Consider the following 21,455-nt stretch of genomic DNA (forward strand, 5'->3'; position numbering starts at 1 on the left):
AGATTAAAGGCAAAGAGTGTATACCCCTGTTGATATTCCAACCTATTAATCGATAGAGGCAAATCTTTCAATTGTCTTGAAGTGGCGGTAAACAGATTATAAAATTCTCTGACCGATGTTCCCTGGTAAAAAGTAGGTTGGAAGGCTTTCGATGGAATCTGTTTTCCGTCTCTGGACAACGCCAGATATTCCACATTCATGTGGCGAAAATTAAAAGGCGAAAGATCTCTTCGTCCTGTGTAAGCCTCGTGATCCACTAATCCTAAGACGATATATTTAGGAATGGCGCCGAGAAAGAGGTTCTCCAGATTACATATCCTCGAATTTTGTGGAATGGAATAAGTTTTGACGGTCACGCGTGAGAGCGGGTACATGGCGTTTGCTTTTAGTAAAGCAGACTCGTGACCCAAACGTACGGCGGGTGAAATATTAACTTTCTTCACAAAAAGCGATGCACCCAGCAGTTTCAGCTTGTAGGTGGAATCACGCGCCCCCATCAGGCAAAAAGCATCACACGCGCGTGTCAGTTTAATTCTGAGATCGACAGAATTTAAAAGAAGTCTTTCACAGAAAAATATATCAGAATGCAGGGGTCCTATCAGATCCACTTCTCTGGAGTTTTCTGTAAAAGTCGCTCGTTGATTAAGGCCTAAATTGCGTCCGTTAATTACAACGGTGGAATCGTGCGCGCCTGCGGTGTCTTTGAAGAACAATCCCGCGCTGAATTGAGAATTCAAACTCGCTTCAGAAAAGTTCAGCAGGGTTTCGATGATCGCTCTGTAGGGGTGCGTGGCGCTGGACTGTGAAATCAGACGATCGCCGAGAACCACGTCACATTGTGAGAAAATCGTGTTTATCGGGTAATTAATCAGACCGGTGGCAGCACCATCATCTAGCGGGCTGCCGTCATCGTTTGTAATTTTCACCCGCAAAAATAGAAGAGTGTCGTTTAAATCCAAATATTTTTCTCCATCTCCGGGGACAAAAAATTCTACAGGCCCGCCGTCCGTCAGGGCCGCTATGGGTAAAATTTCGCTGTAGATCTTATCTTCGATAGACAACTGCGTCATGGGTACGGTGAAGAGATCCAGTTCACTCAGCGTACATTCTGACGATTTGCTGTGGAGCAGTGACATGATTAAAAAATATCAGAGCCCGTCTGACGAGACTTCTTCCTCTTTTGCTTGCGTTTTGTAACTGGAGCTTTGATGCGCCGGTCGCTTCGTGATGTAGATGTCTTTAAACGCCTGCCGGGGGGTCTTTTGCGAACACGCCTCGACAGAACCATGAGGCCTGACCCCTCTTGGGCATTAGGGTCATTGATTTTACCGACGGCTCTCGTCAACACATCTGACACGATTCCTGTAGCGGCCTTTTTGAGATGCGGTTTAGCCAGAGCAAATCCTTTTTTAACAAAAGGTGATATGAATCGAAACAGTCTTGAAAATATCGATCCAAAGCCACGTCCGTACATATAAGGAACACTGCTAAAACCTGGTAAACCATGACCGGCCTGAGTGACGTAATAATTAGGTTATCCTCTGGAAAACACGGTGGCGCCGATGCGGGCCTTGGACTGCCGTTGTATCTCGGCGGTGGTGGTGATGGTAGCGATCTGGACCTCGGACTGGTGTTGTATCTCGGTGGTGATGAATCCGTTAGTACCCAGCTCGGTGGTGGGCTCCAAAGGTCTTTAAGGGTCGTCTGATTGTAGAACCCCGTCATGCTGATGCCTTAGATCGTCTGGATGAAATGGCTTCTAACTGTAAGCTCTTTATAACTAGTGCTGGGTGGGGGGGCGTGGTATGATGCGACATCCTCCTCCTCCTCCTAAGGCAGGTCTTAGAACTCCAGCTTTTTTCGCACTGTCAGAATGTCGTTCCAACAGCGGCTGGTACGAAAAAGTGAAGTAATACGATCCTCCACTTCATTTATTTTTTCACACCAGGCTTCGAAAGGTACAACCTGTAGAAGGCGGTAAATTCCGCATACAGAATGCACATTTTCCAGCACAAAAAAGAGCTCAAATCCTCTCACACGGACCGAGGCCTTGAACATCCACTCTCTATCCGCATCCTCTTCCCCCTCCCATGAAGCGCTGAATGCTGTCACAGCGTTCTGGATTTCATCCAACGTTGGAAGAGCTTGCGGCCCGCTGCGATTGACTGGCGGACGAGGTCTCTCATCATCATCTCTGTGCACCTTGCGTGGAACAGCCAGCCTGAGCACAGCCCAATCGTTGTAGGAGAGAACCGCTGGTGAATTTGATAAATAGGATTTAAGAGGTTCGCCCTCAGCTACATCTTGGATTAAACACAGTTCCTTAGTGTCGTAGCTGAACCGGTACCCAAAACTACCGGAATAGCCGTAAGGTTCCAACTGCCATATTTGCTCCAAGATCTCTTTACCCCCGAAAGGAGGAACCTGCACTCTGCAGATGTAGAATGTAGATTTGCGGGGAGCTCCAATTCCAGCCGGCATCTGATGTATAGCGATGGATTTTTCACAAAGCATGGTTTTTGACAGCGGCGTATCCACGCTCTCTTCTTTCACTTTTTGAGTTGAAGTTGAAGCGTCGGATGTAGACACCTCTTCCTCGCGGCTTGGTGCTTCACGCATCTCCTCGTGGTTCATCATTTTTTCTTAGAGCTCGGCTTTTCACCATTCGGACAGATCTGAGCTTTTAAAGAGTTATCCACTATAGGATTACACTCAGAAGGGAGGGGGCTGTGGGAACCGCTGAGTAACACAATAAGAAACTTCACGCGCCATTACACACATTAGCCTATGACGTGGGGGATCATGGACATCTGGACGCTCAACAATACGCCATTGATGATGCGGCGTGGGGGGTCTAGGCCATCTGGACGATCAACAATACACATGTCCATTTGATTAATGATACGGAAGGGGGGGCAAAGATTGAACAATACACCTGTCCATTTGATTAATGATAGGAAAGGGGGGCAAGGTCAAGGGTCAAAATGAACAATAGGACTGAAAGGTCAAAAAGGTCAAAGAACAATAGACCTGTCAAAATGTTTGACGAAAGGTATCTTATTATGTCTCTGTCCTCTAACTCTTGCTGCTTTTCTTCTTTTTTCCATTTTCTGGCAATTCTGAAAGAAATGATTCGGCCCCTAATGTATGCTTTTGCACAGTCCCAAAAAATAAGGGGGGAAATTTCAGGTGAAGTAATAATGTCAAGAAATCTTTTAGTTCTGCTTTTATAAAGGTTATGAATTCTCTGTCATTAAGGAGCGATGCATTCACATCTCCACTGTTTACTTGATGGCTTGCTGCCAATATTCCATAACAGTACAAGAGGAGCGTGATCTTAATCAATTTCCCTCTGGGATTAATAAAGTATTTTTGAATTCAATTGAATGTGATCTGAAAATTTCATTGGAAGGATTTTTATGTCAGTTACTCTGTGTAATTCTATCTTAAAAGTTAAAAAAGAGGTCTATTCTGGAGTATGCAGAGTGTCTATGTGAGAAAAAGGTAAAGTCTCTGCCTTTGGGGTGCTTGTTTCTCCAGATGTCCATTAAACCAGACTCAGTTGATAAATGTCTAAGCGTATTGCTCATCTTAGATGCACAAGTGCTGGTCTTCGGTTGTCTGTCCAAGTGTTGGGACATGACACAATTGAAATCCCGGCCTAGCAGTAAAACACCTCAACTGTCCTGTAAGATTATGTTTAATTTTGTTCGAATAAAGCTAGGCTCGTCTCATTCGAAGAATATATGTTCAAGAGGCAGACTTCCACTCCATTACAGATCTCCCTGTCGGATCTTCGTGAACTTTGGTTGACACGAAATTGACCTGCCTGTGCACCAAAATAGATACACCTCTTTTCCTGCCAGAGGGGTGTGACGAGTTTAACATTTTGTCTGCCCAGGACTTCTTTAATTTTTCGTGTTCCTTGTCGGAGACGTGAGTTTCTTGCAAGAATGCAATCTGGCAATTATTTCTCTTCAGTTGATTAATAATTTTTTTTCTCTTGATTGGACTGTGGATACCCGTAACAATTTAACTTATTACCTTAAGACAACTCATAATTGAAGACAGGGTTTGATGTAATAGAGAGACAAACAGCAAGGAAACCACAGGGAAAAGATGGAAAACAAAATATTACACTTGTATAAAATGGAACTAAATAAATTGGGTATGCGTATGAAAACTCGACAGGTGCACTGAAGATACCACCAAATCTTATGTAGACAGCTGTATCTAATTTGTTTTGAATCAATTCCTTCTGAATGAGTCTGTGGATGAAGAAGTTCTCTCTCGCTCTTTGAGGATCCTTGAGGAACCGAGGAATCCTCTTAACTCGAACGAGGGCTGCACAATATATCGTAAATATATCGTTATCGCAATATCGGCATGCACAATATGCATATCGCAAAGAACAGATAAATATTGCAATGAATGGTCAGCTCAAATGTTTGCTACACATAATGCATTCTGTCAATCAAATGGAAGCATGATGTTTTTTTAACAAATCAAACAGAGCTCTTCACCCATTGGGCCAATCAGGTGTGTTCTCATAGGTCAGATGCCCGCCCCGAGGTGAACAGCACTTAATTTTGATGGTTAGCAAACACCTGAGTTAGCTTTGTTCTGCTCTTTCTGCTGATTCTGCTTTTCCCGGGATCCAATGATCGCCTTTTCTTGTTCATTTTCTTTTCCCTGTTCCTCACATCTTTTGCTTTTCTCATTTTTATGATTTTTTAAATTTATTTGTTTTTAATTATTTTTGTTCCTGAGTTAAGTTTTAGCGGGAAAACAGGCAACAAAAACTGTTCTGTGTTTTAAGAAAGAACGACAGCATGGAGTTAGAAATATAACACAGCAAGAACACACCTAAGATGTTCAAATAAGAATAAGTTTTTTATTTATCGCAAGTAATATCGTCATCGCAATATTAATCATTGTTATGGAATATCGCAGGTTTTCCTAATATCGTGCAGCCCTAACTCGAACCCAACATTCAATTCAGTTCAATTCAATTCAAAAATACTTTATTAATCCCAGAGGGAAACTGATTGCTGTAGTAGCTCAGAATAATAATAATAATAATCAAGTCATCAAAGAGTTGTTACAATGGCTGTTGGCAGGAAGGATCTCCAGTAGCGGTCAGTGTTGCAGCCAAACTGAAGAAGCCTCTGACTGAAGACACTCTTCCGTTGTCGGACAGTCTTGTGAAGAGAATGCTCAGGGTTGTCCATCATGTTCTTGATTCTCTGGAGAATCCTTCTTTGCATGATCTCCTCCAGCGGTTCTGAAACTGATAAAACTCTGGCTGAGTCCTTGAAAGGGCTTGGAGTTCATCCATCTGGTTGGCCAGTGATCTCACATTGCCCATTATGATCGATGGAAGAGATGGTTTGAATTTCCTCTTTCTCTGTCTCCGTTTTGCTCCCGCTCTGCACCCACGCTTCTTGTGTTTTAGCTCATTTGGGATTTTTGGCTTCAGTTGAGGTATTATTTCAGCCTTTCCAATGTCAATCAGCTGCTCCCGATTGTAAACAGCTTGTTGCCATGGTTACGCATCATAACAAATGCTCAAAAAGTGAAAAAATAGCAGTAAAAATCCTCCAAGCTTCACAGCACCAGAAACAGAAAAGTTAAGTGTCCAAAAATACAGTTTTTCTTGAGAAACTTGAAGAAAAAATGCCCAAGAAAAGGCAAAACTTACATATAGTCAACAGAGCTACTCCAACATGCAGCCACCCAGAGCAGCGCAGTTCCGGAAAATAGAACAACAATAGTCAGGAACATGGCCAACAGGTGCATTTGGTTGGTCCTGTGGGGCACAATGCCAGGCAGCTTTGCTAACAGTCCATAAGGAATCGGTTTTTCTTTGGTTTGGGCAAAAGCCAAGCACAGTTCAGTCAGTGGTTATGCACAACGGGTTACCTCAGAACCTCATTTATAATAATGACATATTAAACTAAAAAATGTATATTTTCAGATGTAACTATATAATGTATAGCTGTGTTGAAATTCTAAATCCATCTTTTAGTTCTTTTTAAAACACAGGAAGGTTTTATTTACCTGCAACGCTTCGTTTGCGGCTGCAAACTTCGTCAGGCTGACGCTGATGGTGGCGACAACGTCCTCTGCTGCCCGCGGATAAACGGAGAAGGAAGTGACGCCACCATCAGCGTCAGCCTGACGAAGTTTGCAGCCGCAAACGAAGTGTTGCAGGTAAATAAAACCTTCCTGTGTTTTAAAAAGAACTAAAAGATGGTATATAATGTATAAGCGTAATCTTGCCAAACAGTCAGCAATTATATACTTTAGGATAATTTTTTGCATCTCCCCCTATTCATTACCTAAATGTAGCTGAAATATCTTCAATTCAACTTTCTGGCGTTAGTCATATTTTTTCCTTCAGTTATCATGCAGATCACAGTTTTGAAGATGTCAAACTCTCTACCTCGCCCCTCCCACCTCCCCCCTCTTTTCTCCACACTACCAGTAAAGGATATTGGTCTTTAATGCTCCAACTCCCCCTCTTGAAGGATGTTTTTCTTTATGTAGTCCATCACCTTCACAGCATCCGCAAACTCCCGTTCCTCGCACGTGTTGGTGATGTGGAGTCTGGCCAGATACAGCAGACCGTAGCGGATTCCAGGTTTTCCCGGAAGCATTTTCCTGGCGGGCGTGAACGCCGCTGACGCTGGCCGCACTCGCGGTGTAATCCGGGAATATAGCGATGGCATTCCCCTTGTAGTTGAGCTGGCCGCCACGGTCTCTGGCCCCTCGAGGTGCAGCTTTGCAATAATTACGCAGGGCTTGCTTACGGGTCTTTTCTGCATCAGGCTGCGGTGCGAGCGCTGGATCAGCATGTCTTTGTCCAGGTGAAGAACCTCTTTAAGGAGTTTGGACACCACGGTGGGGGAACTTGATCCGGACTCTTCCGCCACTTCAGTGATCCGAATGTTTCCCCTTCTCATCCTGCCTTCCATGTCCTCGCATTTTGCTTTTAGAATGTCAACTTGCTTTTTGAGATCCGTTACTGTAGTTTGCACCAACACGACTTCGTCCGACCATGCCGACAGCCCTTCCTCGACAGTCTTTATGTTTGCTTGCACCTGTTCCACCTCTGAGCGGATAGCTGCCGTGTTGTTCGCTATCTCGGTTTTCACTTCAAAAATTTCTTTTTTCAGCGATTAAAAGTCCTTTGCCAGGAGAAAATATATGTATCTCTCATATAAGCTCTTTTATACATTATTATAAGCTCTTTTATACATTATTATATGTTATTTTCTACATTATGGAAGAATCAAATGCCTCTCAGTGTTTTTCTGCACAAGCTGAACAGCTGCATATTTTCCCCTGCACAGAAAGGGAGTGAAAGTATTCCTTCCTTCTCTCAGTTCCTCAGTACAAGAAAACTGTCTTTGTTAGCAAAGGATGTTTCAGGATGCTTCCTGCTTATCTTAGAATTACATGACCTTGTGATGTATAAGTTCCTGACTAACAAAGCAATTAGTTCCTGCTTATCAAGACTAATGACGTATGCTGCTGCAGGTGCAAATGGCAAACTGCGTATGTTACGTTCCATCATTTCTTAATAAATACAGCTGTATGGTCAGAGGGAGGCAGAACACTTGATGCAGCAGATGAGAGCTAAACGCGGGTTTAGCTGGGGAAGCTGTCGTGTTCTCCCACTGCAGCGGCAAAAAGCAGATCATCTTCTGGTTATTGACTCCACTCTCTCTACCAACAATAGGTTTTACCTCCATTTACTCCGTACCTGTATGGTCTCATAGAAGGAAAGACCAACACGGGGCGGTCTTCAGCTCCTCTCTTATTACAGATGATATTTCTTTTCTTAACGAGGCGAAGATGTCGACTTTAATCATTGCGGTGTCCATGCCTGTCCTTACTTCAGGTACTGGTTGGGTCGAGCCGGGTTTTTCTGGACTTTTAGCCGAAGCGGTTTGAGGCCTAGTGGCCGACCCAGCTTCGCAGTTGTATTTTCGAAGATTCGCTGCCACTCGCGTTTTTTTCCCCCCGCCTTGCCGTGTAGTGTTAGTCCAGCAGTTACTGTACTTAGTTGTTATGTTTTTGAGCTTAAATATCTTTTAATATATACTTGTGATGGAAGTTCTGCGGGAGTTCCCGAGAATGCGTCTCACTCCATTGCAGCTCGCTAGCCCCCCGCAAAGAAAGACTTTCAAATAGATCATTTTTAAGTTGAGAAAGGACGGAGTTGAAGCTAATTTGATCAGTGCTTGAAAACAATGTGAAGGGAAAGCTCCCCTGCACTTCTGACAAAAGAAAATGTAAGCATGTTTAAAGAACTTTTAAGTCTTGTTAATGTACTTAACTGTACAATCAGTATTGCCACACACACACACGGGGTGACAGTGGCACAGTAGTTAAAGTATCTTTCCAGAGTTTTCCCCTTTCAGAAAGTATGCATGATGTTTAAGAAATCTGTAAGTGATGATCTCATCATGTACTGAGCTATAATGTAAGCAATACGTCTTTTTTTTTTTGCTAAGCACGCCCCCTGCCCCGCAGAGCTCTGTGCAATAGGAAACTGAGCGCCGACCAGAACTAACCAATGGAGTTAGACTACCGCTTACTTGCTTCAAATTTAAGGAATACCTCGGCTGATGCAGAGTTGATGAACTCTTCACAGATAAGTCTTTAAAATATAAATATATGAAAACACAACATGACATGAGAATAATACTCGTAAAACAACGTGTTTTTGCTCTGACTGTCAGCTACAGAAGGACTTAAATAAACAAGAAACATGAAGTCGCCATCTTAAAAAACGGGAGGAGAAATTATTTGTGTGATATGCTCGTCAGCCACTAGATGGTGCCATTGGATAAAAGAAATACTCCGGAAAGAGACTTAAAGTGCTCGCCCCATAATCGGAAGGTTGTGGGTTCGAACCCCCGCTCAGTTTGTCGCCGTCATTGTGTGCTTGGGCAAGACACTTAACCCCCCTTGCCTGCCGGTGCTGGTGCCGGTGCTTGGCAGCCTCGCCTCCGTCAGTGCACTCCAGGGCAACTGTGGCTACATCGTAGCGCATCCCCACCTGGAGGTGCATGGGTTAATGACTGTGTTGTAAAGCACTTTGGGGGGTTCCAGGACTCTAGAAGGCGCCATATCAAATACAGGCCACTTTGGTTAAATTCAAGCATTTAAACATACTATGGAAAAACAGGCTACCTTAATTTTTTTCATGCCTCTTCACAACGTTCCAACATAATACAACTGTAAATATATTGAGATTAAAAATGGAAACGATTAATAAAGTGATTCTTTTGCATTTGTCTAAAAACCTCCACCAATAAAACTGTAAGTTTGAAGTATTTACTTCAAACCATCTGGCTGTCAGTCTCAACGAACCACCTCACTTCTGCTCTCCCTGGTTCCTCCACTCAATACACACTCGCGTATTTAGCAACAGAACACCACTGGTGTGACAGGTTCTCCGCTCCATATCAGAGAAGGAGAAACAGCCAGCTGCTACCACTTCTACTTTAGGACAAACTACCAGAGTCACAAAAAGAAAAACATTTGAAGTCATGGACAACAAGAGACGTTAGGACCTAAAAAATTGCGACTGGTGTTTAGCATTAGCTCGTTTCCTCCAGCGATGTGCGTTCCCACATCAGGGGGCATGGCCCAGGGATGACAGTCGATGGGAGGTGTGAGATTCTGTGACTGTTTGTTTTGCAGATTTGCTATTGCAGCTTTAACTCAATAACTGTAAAACTGACTGCAGCCATCACCTATCAGGTGTAAATGTACATTCAGTTCAAACCTAAGATTTACATTAAAATCTGTCTAGTAGTTCAGGAGATACTTCACTAACACACCAACTGTTAGGCATAAAACCATCTGCACCTTTTAGGTATTGATATTAGCAACAACTTGCATCAGTTACTAAGCCCGTCTGTTTTTCAAAAATGTGTTGGACAATCACAGTTTTATATAAACCTTCACTTATGTGACAAGGAGGACATGCTGTGCTTATGGACAGAGACTTACAGATACAGAAGAGCAGCGGCATTAAAGCCCAACAATCTACAAAATATTTGAGATTTAAAGTGTTGGGTGGTAAAAATGATTCTCAGTTGTCACAAATTCTCTCGACTCTTCAGAAATGTGTCTGCTGCAGGCACACAACACAACGGACTTTAAATCCACCGCTTTAAGAACAAGCTCTGATTCTACCATAATGAGTGTGTGTTAGTGTGGGTGTGTTATTAAAGATGAGAGAGTTTACAACAAAAAGATCTCAGACTCACTCTCTGTGCAGTCCTTCAGCAGGGCCTCAGTCATCTTAAACCTCAGAGAGCTGCCCTGTCCTGGAAGCTTCCCTGCTAACTTCAGGCTCTCAGTTGTGCCTCGTCCGTGAAGTACGATCGTGTCGATCACCGTCAGGTTATTCCTGAATAAAGCACAAGATTGCCACATACTGACATTACAGGAAATGCTCCTCTCTTGATGATATTAATTATATATTTCAGCCATTTTGAAGTGTGTTTCTGTGTCAACCTTATATATAAGGTCTGTTTAACTCGCTGTAGACAGCTTCCTGAAGGCAGCGAAGGATGAGGACTTCTCTTATTGATTAGTTTCAGATCAAATCAACTTTATAGAGCGCTTTCACATGGCCAAAATGGACAAACAAAGTGCTTTACACCAATAAAATGCAACACAATAGGACAGAGATAAGACCATTAAAATACACTAAGAAATCCCTGTAAAATACCGTAATAAATCCTATGAAAATACAATAAGAAATCCATTTTAAAATACAGTACAAAAACCTGAGTGCCAGTTCACAGTCCATATCCGGCCTACTTCCCACAACTTCCCAAGCTTCAGGATGTATTTTATACGTTGCTCTTTACAGGATTATTCTTTTTGACACTACTGACTTTAATTTATATTTAGGCCTAGTCCACACGTAGCCGGGTTTTTTAAAAACGAATATCCGCCCCTCCAAAAACTTGCATCACACCACCTCGTTTTAAAGAAACTCTGTCCACACGTACCCGGATAAATACGTTGTTAAGGACATGCCAGACCTGTAGGTGGCAGTACTTCCCCCGTTCTTAACCTCGTCCTTCGTCTGTGGTCTTCCGCAAGGAGCAGTAATTCCTCTTGCAAAAACAAACAAGCAGAAAGCGCTTGGACCATTGATAAAGCGAGCGCAGCTCTGAGGGCATCCATGCTGTCGGCTAGTGTAAACACAGGTCGCACACGTGATGTCAGCATTGTTTTTGTCGCGGAAAGTGACGTTGCGGACCTTAAAACTCCGGTTTTGTCTGTCCACACGCAGACACCCAAAACGGAGAAAACGCAGATCTTCACTTTGGCCGGAGTTTTTAAAAAGATCCGTTTTCGTGTGGATGACAGGCCAACACGTAGAAAAATATCTACGTTTTGGCAGATCCCCGGCTACGTGTGGACAGGGCCTTAGACAACTTTTGGGAGCAGCCTGGATTTCTCAAACTTGTCACCAATGTCTCATGTTAATTTCAGCAGAAATTAGTGTAAAGATTTATAAAACGGAGTCATATGAATGTGTCTGAAACTTGATCTGTGCTGCATGCGGACTAGCTCATCGGCCCAGAAGGACATGAACCATTGTTCTAAACAGAGAGCATTCAGGTGGTCACCAACAATGAGTACGATAATAACTTATAACATTCACACAGACAGAAAGACATGAAAAAGTGGCTGAAATACCCCCTCAGGAGCAGGCATTACCTGACGATGAGGAGGGAGGAGACGCTGTGGTTGCTGATGGGGGTGAACCTCACGCTGAACGACTTGACTTCTCCAGGCAAAAGCAGGAGATTATAAACAAAGGGTCTAGTTGAGCCTTCAACAAACCCTGAGCTGCTCTTTACTGGGGATGTCTGGAGCACAAACCGAGTCTGTTAAAGACGACAGCTTCCACAACCAAAGAAAAGAGGAATACGATGATCACTGAAGCGCCACTCACCTGATTTCTGTGAACCTGGAACTCTAACGTGCTCACATCTAGGTTTATGTTCGACAAATTTTCAAAAGGCAACCTGAAAAAGTGAAAAGGTTAAAAATCAGGGCTGTGTGAAGGAATAGACCATGGTGAGTTTTGTGGGAGCGTCACCTGTCAGCTAGCTTTCCTGAAAACACAGAGGGGTTGGGTAGCAGCGCCAACGGGAGAACCTGAACGTAGACGGGCACGTCTGCAGGGTTCTGCAGAATCACTTCCTCATCCTGCAGAGAAACAGACACGTTTCATCTCAGAATCCTGAAACACACTTTCAACCATAGACGGGTGTTTTGTACTCACAGAGGAGCTGTTTGTGTTGGTGAGGGGAAACGTGATTTGCTGTGAAGAGTTGACAAGTGAAGGCCAGGTTAACTGTGCTGTTATTTTAGCCTGAACGTTTTTCTGAAGGTCTGTGTTGACTTCAAACACGGCTTCAATTCTTAGAAGAAAAAGAAAATCTGGTGAAACTTCAAATCAATGGTTTTACCAAATCTCTGAACCATTACTGAATCTGAATCAGATAAAATCTTATTCTAGTCTACTCTGTTCAGTTTTAAATAGTTTTACTTGTGTCCTGAGAGCTCTTTGAGCTCCTTCCATCGTTTGAGGAGTTTCTGGTGGAGGTCAACATCAGCATCCCAGATGTCCTCCTGTAAAGCCAACCTGTGGGGTTTGGACTCAGCTGACAGAAAGAAATTTCTTTTTAACCAGAATTCTGCGTCACATTAAAACACACACACACGTGCGCACACACACGCGCGCACACACACACACAAACACAAGCACTTACATTTAAGCACAAATGGGAGGCCCACATAGCAGTGATCACCACACTGCAAACTGGCATCAAAATAAACATTTGCCACCTGAAAACATGGGAAAATGAAAATAAGTTTATGTTTCCAGGGAAAATCGTGATTTGAAACTGGGAAGAGAAATTCCCACCTTAGATTTGCGTCTGGGTTCCAGCTCATCCTTGTTGTTGCGAAGGCGCTTGTAATAAAAGCGGAGGTCCTCCGTCAGAGAGCGAATCTGCTGTAGCCTGACTTTCTGTGTGAAGGAGCTCTGTATGTTGAAACTTTGGTGAACAATCTTTCCCTGGGGACATCACAACGTTTTCAAACAAGTAAACGCAAATCACACTTTTGGTGTTAAAACTATAAATCGCCATCCTGAGTAGAGGCCGACCGATACATTCAACTGTTTCCTTTATCGGCCGATGATATTTTTAAAAATCAGGCATCTGTGTGGACAACTGCTGCCACTACTAGACTGAAGAAAGGACCCGAAGGACCCCAACACACCATTTGTTTGTTTTATATTTGAATTTCAATAAATATTAAGAGATTTATTGACTTAATTTATATTGCACACAGTGAGTGTTCAGTTGTCTTTTACAATCAATGTACTGCTAAAACGTGTATATATATACACACACACACACACACACACATACATATATATATATATATATATATATATATATATATATATATATATACACATACATATGTATATGTGTGTGTGTGTGTGTGTGTGTGTGTGTGTGTGTGTGTGTGTGTGTGTGTGTGTGTGTGTGTGTGTGTGTGTGTGTGTGTGTGTGTGTGTGTGTGTGTGTTCTGTCTTCTCCATCCCCAGTGAGTCGTGGAGGATGGCTGCTTATACTGAGCCAGGATTCTCTGGAGGTTTCTTCCTGTTAAAAGGGAGTTTTCCTCTCCACTGTCGCTGCATGCTTGCTTAGTATGAGGATTGCTGTATAGTCACTGACACTAGTCAGTGACTCGATGCAACCTGCTGGGTTCCTTATATAGGAAACATTATTTCTGATTGGCTTAATGAACTGACCTGAATTGGAATGTTTATTATGTGAAGTGCCTTGAGACGACTCTTGTCGTGATTTGGCGCTTTATAAATAAACTTGAATTGAATATATATATATATATATATATATATATATATATATATATATATATATATATATATATATATTATATACATATGCTTTAGTTATTGGTCATTGGCAACAAAAATTTTTAAAAATCGGTATCGGCCTTTAAAAAAACACCAAATCGGTCGGCCTCTACTCCTGAGCATTACTTACTGGAAATGAAGGTGGCATAACAATGTGCTGGGGTGAGCTTTTTAAGGTTCCCACAGCAATGAGAGCCTTCACCGAAATGGTTAATATCTAAAAGCAAAAAACAAATCAAGTGAGCACAACATCTCATCTAAAGTTATGATCTGTTGCCTAAAACAACGGCTAACCCCACCTCATAATCTGTGGTTATGTGTACCGCTCCATCATACACACCCTCCAGGGACTTGGCTATCAATGTCACCCTGAATGCTGCGTAGTAGCCTGATGCTAAAATCACCTAAAAGAGATAAAAAAATTTAAATTAAACAAATCTCTCAACAACCCACACACCTGGCGTAGCAAACAGACGGGAAAAGAAAGCGATTAGGAAACATTCAAGCACTTTTTAGGTGAGTTTTCAAGGTTTTCAAGTGGTGATGATGTCCCTTTCTGCAGAAATATGATATTACAGCTGAAAGAGCCCCAGGCACCAACGCCAGTGTAAAGACTGATAGAAAACACCTTTGCATGAAACTGAAGGGACAGTGTTGATACTGGAGCCGTTTTTGGTCTTTGTCCCACGGTGACGAGTCATTAGCTCATCAACCTGGTCCAACCTAATTTGGATTTTTCCAGACTGACTGTAGCGACCACTAAACATCAGAAAGCTGCATTAAAGAAGGAGTTGGGTAATTACTGTGATGTGTCACCAGTTACCTTTGCTCTGGATGACTGAGAACCCTCACCAACCACTCTGAGGGCGTTTCACACATGGAGTGTTTGGTTTAGTTTGAATGAAAAATCCTGCTTAATTTCCCACTGGGAGTGGTTTGTTTGTGCAGGTAGGAACATGGTAATCACACCAAGATGTGGAGCTAAAGAGCCACAAAGAGAACTTTTGGAGCAAGTGGGGTCAGTCGAGTTCCAGACAAAGTCCAGAGTGGCCTGTTTGAACTCGTTACGACAAAACTACCAGGTGTGTGCTACAGGTCTGAGCCGAATGCCTTCCCGCTGCCAGGTGTGCTTTGCATTCTGGGATGCTGGACACACAAACATCAGTAGCATCAAAGTAGCTCCTAACTAGCTGACAACAAAACAAAACGGCCAGCCAAGTCAGCTCTGACACACAAAACATGTCGAGTTCATAAACTACTCGGGTAGAGGTGGTTCGGCTGCGTTATTAGCTAGCTCAGGTTCATAATTCTGCACCTTCTTCCTCTATTTACTTCAGATAGCCCCTCCCACAAACACACCTGATCAATCAGCAGAGTCAAAGTTCTCACAGGGCTTGCAGTGATGTATTTTGTTTGTTTGTATTTTCTCTGTGTGACAAGAAGCTAAACCAAAGGAAAAAGTTACCAAAGCAAACAGACTCAGAGCAGAGGAAACCAACTAGACGTCTGTTTGGCCCGTATTGAGGCTCAGCTCACGGTCACGCTCAGCGTCGTCTCAGAACTAATGTACCAACTTTTTACCTCCTGGTTTACAGTGAGTCACTGATAACAGCAGCCTTTCATAGCAGACTTCATGAAGCGATGGTCAAAATCAGCTTTAAGGTGATACCTGACTAAAGCCTCTGTTTAAGTTGCTCATTTCACCAAACCTGCTCAGAGCCTTAAAAATGTCCCTTTATGTTAAACAATTACATCTATTTGAAAAACAGGCTAGGACATTATGGAAGCCATCACTACAACCACATGCTGCTCGTGTAAAGTTCTGAAATGCATCTCCGGGGCTTTTCTTGTAAACATTGGTGCTCAGAAACAGGCAGATCCTAAAAATGTCAGTAATCAATTACAGCTTCCTCTCCTCCAGCCGACACACGTCTTCATACAGCACCCACTGACTGATGTTCACAACATAAAACCAACTTTTCCCCTAATTAGACAGAACACTGCTGATGTATGCGTACTGCAGGTAGAAGTGCATCAGCAGGCAGAGTCCTACTGAGAGACCTAAGCAGCTTCTACAGCAGGAACCCACCGAGGGAGAGCAAACACTGCAGCTTCATCGTCTAAAAGCATGTTAACATTTCACCACCAGCATCAGATAACAGAGCGCCGTTTCAACACCATCAAAAGTGTTGCGTGTGTGCCCAACATTAAAGAACGAGGATGTTTCTGTGCCTGAACCTGTGTTTTGGTACTGGATTTATTTATTCCGAGTGCATTTTGCTTTCCTTAAAACTTTGATTCAACCTGCTCTGACATCATAATTCCCCCCTTGTTGCCTGCATTTTGAAATGAATTAAAAATTTAGCATGACTAACGTTTTTTAAAAACAGTTTTCCCATCCGGGACCTGCTCCAAACCTTTCTCTATTTGGATTGTGTGAATCAGAAAGTGCTGGACATGTGGGGCAACTTTGGGTCAGACTGGAAAGCAGGCTGCTAATAAAATAAAAGGTAGATAGTGTGAACAAATTTAGAAACGTTGAAACTAAATTTAGTAACATGAACATTTTCACTAAATGTTATGTGTAACCATGTTGAATGTGACCCAGCCAGATATAAACCATGTCTCAAAAGTCTCAGCGGGACACCAACAGCCCAGTGACGGCTTTGTTTGTATATGTTCCACTTTCCTTTAAATCCCAAAAAGATTTTCTTAAAGCTTCTTTAACTAGCTAAACCTCCCTAGGAGTGGATCATTATCATCCACCTTACCCTAGATAAACTAAAACGGTAACTTTGTGTTCTTTTTAATAAAAACAAAACAAGGTTGTCTAAAATGATGCAACACAGCTTTCACAACAGCCGAATATGAAAAGTTTCAAAGTTTGAATTTCCTGTAGAAGTCATGCATTCTGCCTGCATCCCACTCTAGTCCGAACACACGACTTCCACTAAACTGCAGATGTGATCATGTGACTCTGTGGAGATCTTACAGTTTTGTGATGTGAGGCTGAAGTGTTGTGCAGCTCTTGCAGGCGACTCAGGGCCACCGTTGTGTTTCCCCTCTCCATCTTGAGCAGCTCCATGGAAAGACTGTCCCCTGTGACCAGCCAGGACTTTATCTCCAGCTGGAGAACAAAAGTCCGTCACTCTCTTAGACAACTTGTTTTCACTGAATAATGTGAGACAGATAAGTTTGTGAAGCTGAGGAAGTCAGCATGACTATTTAGCTGTACTCAAAATACTAAAAAGCTCCGATAGCTCAAACAGGGTATCTGCAGGTTTAAGGGAGCCAAATTTAAGACTTTTTAAGACCTTTTTAAGGCCAATTTGACCAAATTTAAGCTTTTTTTAATTATTATTTAATTTAAGCTATAATTTCCAGCTATTGCCTGGAATCGGTCCTAACCACGTCGCGAACGTGGGATTGGCCATCCATTTACCATTAAACTTGCACTTCTCCATGGCGCAAGCTCCCACTAGCTTAACAGCTAATGTGCTCATCTAAAAATAGCCCCCTTTCACAACCAACTGAATGTGTACGGTTCCGCTTACGCCAACATCGTACACAAAAAATGCTGAACACTAACTAGAAGTCCACAAAAATGTCATAGAAATAAACTAATCTAGTTTATTGGGTCTTTGGTAATTTAAGGCCTTTGGAAACTGTATTTAAGGATTATTTGTCATTTTTAAGGGTTTTCAAGGCCTTAAATTTGGAAAAGAAAATTTAAGACTTTTAAGGACCCGCGGATAGCCTGTCAAAGGATCGTGTAAATATCACAACAGCAGAGAACCAACAAAGATTTTCAGTGTGTGATAAGGGACGTCCTCTCAAACTGCCTCCAAACAGTGGTAAGCATTACATGGTGAGATGGTGCAGCACCTAACCTCGATAGGGTTACTGTTGACAACCACGAATATGATGCTGCTGGTGTCTGTAGCGCTGCGGACACCAAAGTCTAGGATGTTGTTTTTCAGACTCGGGGGCAGGACAAGTGGCTGTTCACAGCAGAGAGAGAAAACAGGAATTATTAACACACGTGCTTCAGCAGGTTTTAGAAAAGTGACACGGTGGGTGAAGTCACTGACACAAACAGAAGTAAACCTAAACAAACAGGAAGTGTTTCCAGGACTAAAGTGTAGTTTTACAAGAAAAGATAAACACGTTTATATAAGCTGTGGACTCTTAAGGTTCACTTTCGTCCATGGACTCATAAGTGGACGTACAAACGTCGTAGAACACCCTCTAAATGAAAAAAGGCAAATTCTTAAAAGTCTTAATATAATCTCTAGAGTAAGACTGGAAAGTGCAAACATCCAAAGAACGATGACGTGTCTGTGTGAAGAAAAAACTGCAACCATTTGCTAGTTGGGTTGTTTAAGGTGGACTATTGGGTCATTCCCATCTGTACCGGGTCGGCCCGGGCCGGGTAGCCCCAGTCGGCCCCAGCCTGGCCCGGTTGATTCCACACATGCTTGTCTTAAGCCCACGTGGGCTGATTCTACCCACCAATCAGAGGCTTGCTCTAATGGAAGGTGTGAATTTGCTGTCAGCAGTGGGTGTGTTGGCCCTGGTCGGCCTGAAGCAGACCCCCTCGAGAAGAGGGCTGAGAATGAGCCTTGGTTGGCCCGGAAAAATACCAGGCCACCCAGATATGTAAACAACCTACGCTACCCGGCCGACCCGGTACAGATGGGAAGGGCCCATAACTTGATCATAAGCCATCTTTAAATGCACATCAATAATCTGCTATGAGGAGAAACTATTGTTATTGCGATCCAATAAGAAACCAAGAAACACTGAGGCTTTGGCTAAATGCTTTAACAATCCACCTAAAAAGCACGGTTTTGCTGCATTTTAGAGACCGACACGTTCTGTAGAAATGTTTAGTGTTTTCATTTTGGAGTCGGGATGCTCCAGATAAGCACCAGTCAAAACAAACATCAAAATAAGTGGTATTCAGATTTAAAACAACGGTGCTCCAACTGAGCAGCGATCATTTAAGTTGTAGCTGCACTCTTCTCTGTTTGATCATGTCTACACCATCTAGTACTGTGCACCCACTGTTTACCTCCAAGAAGCCCGTGTAAGCCCGAACAGGCAGGTGAAACTTGGAAGCATTTGTGATGAGCAGGATGTTGCTGTCTATGTGGATGGATGGCCGGATGGCCCGGAAGAGGAGGGAGAACATATAACAGGATTTGTGTGGAGGGATGACAACAGGTGTGCTGAAGTTCTGCACCTACACGATAAAGAAGAAGAAATATGAAGGTATTCTGCCGTCTGACAGTTTGTGACCCAGTTCTGCCAGCGCTCACTTTGAACATAGTTTTTGCCTCCTCAGGCAGCGACACGTTATGTATCCGGATTGCAAAACTGAAGGCATTTGTGAGGAAGATGGGCCTGTCCACTGGCTCCACAGGGCTGTCTCTGATGTGAAACAACGTGGCGGTGTGGTCAAAGCCCAGGTAGCTGCCACAAGAAAGTAAAACAAGGTAAAACTGCAAATACATGCTACCACAAACTAATTTTCTGTTTCATTTTCTAAACTAAATGAACTCACCCGTCTAAAACCTCTGCCTGGTATGGGATTTCAAGCTTGGAATAACTCTTCTCTTTAGCTTTAACTGTTATTTTACCAGAGAACTGATAAGGTCTTCTCGCTTTTGAGGCTGCAAAAAAAAAAAAAAAGATTGATAGAACAGATAAATGTGCAGCAAAAATCTATTAGTCCTCACAGCAGGAAGTTGTGCAACAGTGACTCAGAGACAAGCTTAAAGGAGAAGCACGGAGGTTTCATTCTTACAGTTTTTTTCGATTGCTAAAACTCAAAAAGCAAAAATGAGGCACAATTTTCACAACCTCTACTTCTGTTCCCGATCGCTTGACCCGGTTTATCACTACTTAAGATTTCCTTATCATATTAGAACTCTGATTTTCCTCCTTTACACTCTGATGTCAGTTTCACATTACCTTGCTGTCAAAACACAGCACACAATTTTCAGGTTTACGAACACTTCTCACATAAATTCTCAAAGCTTCAGTCAACAACACACAAATATTCAAATCTCTAAACTTTCGGGTCTGGCGAGCAATTTGCAATCAGGGACTGCAGCATAAAAGTAAGTTTCCACAAGGCTACCCAGGTGTATGAGTGGTTTCAGGACCACCCACGGTTTTCCATTTTATACCTTCCACCTTATTCCCCCTTCCTCAATCCCACTGAGGAGTTTTTCTCAGCCTGGAGGTGGAAGGTGTACGAAAGGAATCCACAGAGCAAGGCCCCACTGCTTCAAGCCATGGAGGAGGGAGGCTTGTAGAGATGTGGCCTTTGAGGCCTGTCAGGGCTTCATGAGGCTCTCGAGGCGGTGCTCCCAGCGCTGTTTGGACCAGGAGGATGTTGATGAGGCCCTCTGGCCAGACAGAGAGCGGAGGCATGATGCCCCATGATTATGCTTGAATGGGAGAGGGGGTGAGGGGGTTTAACTGTAAAAATATAATGTTTTGTCTCAAATTTTGTGGGATGTCTAATGTTTGTCTCAGAGAAAAGTGGGCACGGTCATACATTCAGTGTAATTCATCGTGTTCCCTTTAGACGATGGTGTTTTCAGTTTTGCTCTTCGGTGTTCTCTCCATGCTTGGTAGTGTTCCCCCAAAGGCTACTCGTGTCTAAGCAATGAATGGTATGTGTGTGTCATGTGAAAATGTGGCTGTGTTTACCAAATGAAAACACGTGTTCCGTTTTGGGAACGTGTTACGATATGTGGTGGCAGGGTTTTGTTGCAAAGGGAAGCCACGGTTTAGGAATCTGTGTGTTATGTTTGGGGTTTTGTGTGTGCAGCTTTGAAAAACGCGTTTTAGCAATCGAAAAAAAACTGTAATAGAGATGCTCCAATCAGATCACGTGATCAGACATTAGAACCCAATCACATGATTTTCAAAAGATCAGAATGGGGTGGAAAGGATCCAAATTAACCTTATAAAACAAATGTGACTCGTTAAATTCATCCTGAGAGAGATTTTCAGATCGAATAACAACGGCTTAGTTTAGAGTCCAACAGGTTCCTCTACAGTGATCCCTCGTTTATCGTGATAGATGCGTTCCAGACCTGGCCGCGATAGGTGAAAATCCGCAAAGTACAGTACAGTACTATATTGAATTATCGTATGATCACATTCTCTTTTTGTGGGTAAAACTGAAGAAAAAAAATTTTTACTTGTTTTTTTATAGTTTTATTTAAAAAAAAGTGCATTTTATGATGAAATTAATGAAAAAAAAAACAGGAATTTCTTGATATTTCGCATAGAAAAATACCGCAAATTTCCCTTGAATAAGGCTCCAAAGAAAAAATCTGCGAAGTCGTGAATCTGCGATAAACGAACCGTGAAGTAGTGAGGGATCACTGTACATTAATATTTTTTGTTTGAACAAAAACACCATAAAGTCACA

The 21,455-nt window shown here is 42.8% G+C and overlaps 1 protein-coding gene across 3 annotated transcripts in view; it reads right to left on the minus strand.

Moving 5' to 3' along the window:
* Window positions 1-21,455, minus strand: part of tmem131 (transmembrane protein 131) — a 67,765-nt gene that overhangs the window by 24,839 nt on the left and 21,471 nt on the right. For all 3 annotated transcript variants that reach the window (XM_054749673.2, XM_054749672.2, XM_054749671.2), the window contains exons 13-27: window positions 19,569-19,677; window positions 19,324-19,477; window positions 19,077-19,247; window positions 17,893-18,003; window positions 16,995-17,129; window positions 14,302-14,406; window positions 14,133-14,219; window positions 12,977-13,129; window positions 12,822-12,897; window positions 12,599-12,713; window positions 12,332-12,470; window positions 12,146-12,255; window positions 11,999-12,071; window positions 11,761-11,912; window positions 10,290-10,432 (exon numbers count right to left, since the gene is read on the minus strand). In XM_054749673.2, coding sequence (XP_054605648.2) covers window positions 10,290-10,432; window positions 11,761-11,912; window positions 11,999-12,071; window positions 12,146-12,255; window positions 12,332-12,470; window positions 12,599-12,713; window positions 12,822-12,897; window positions 12,977-13,129; window positions 14,133-14,219; window positions 14,302-14,406; window positions 16,995-17,129; window positions 17,893-18,003; window positions 19,077-19,247; window positions 19,324-19,477; window positions 19,569-19,677 — 1,833 coding nt within the window. The remainder of the gene's footprint in view (window positions 1-10,289; window positions 10,433-11,760; window positions 11,913-11,998; window positions 12,072-12,145; window positions 12,256-12,331; window positions 12,471-12,598; window positions 12,714-12,821; window positions 12,898-12,976; window positions 13,130-14,132; window positions 14,220-14,301; window positions 14,407-16,994; window positions 17,130-17,892; window positions 18,004-19,076; window positions 19,248-19,323; window positions 19,478-19,568; window positions 19,678-21,455) is intronic.

The sequence above is a fragment of the Nothobranchius furzeri genome, chromosome 16 (genome assembly GCF_043380555.1).
Source record: "Nothobranchius furzeri strain GRZ-AD chromosome 16, NfurGRZ-RIMD1, whole genome shotgun sequence".
NCBI classification, from domain to species: domain Eukaryota; kingdom Metazoa; phylum Chordata; class Actinopteri; order Cyprinodontiformes; family Nothobranchiidae; genus Nothobranchius; species Nothobranchius furzeri.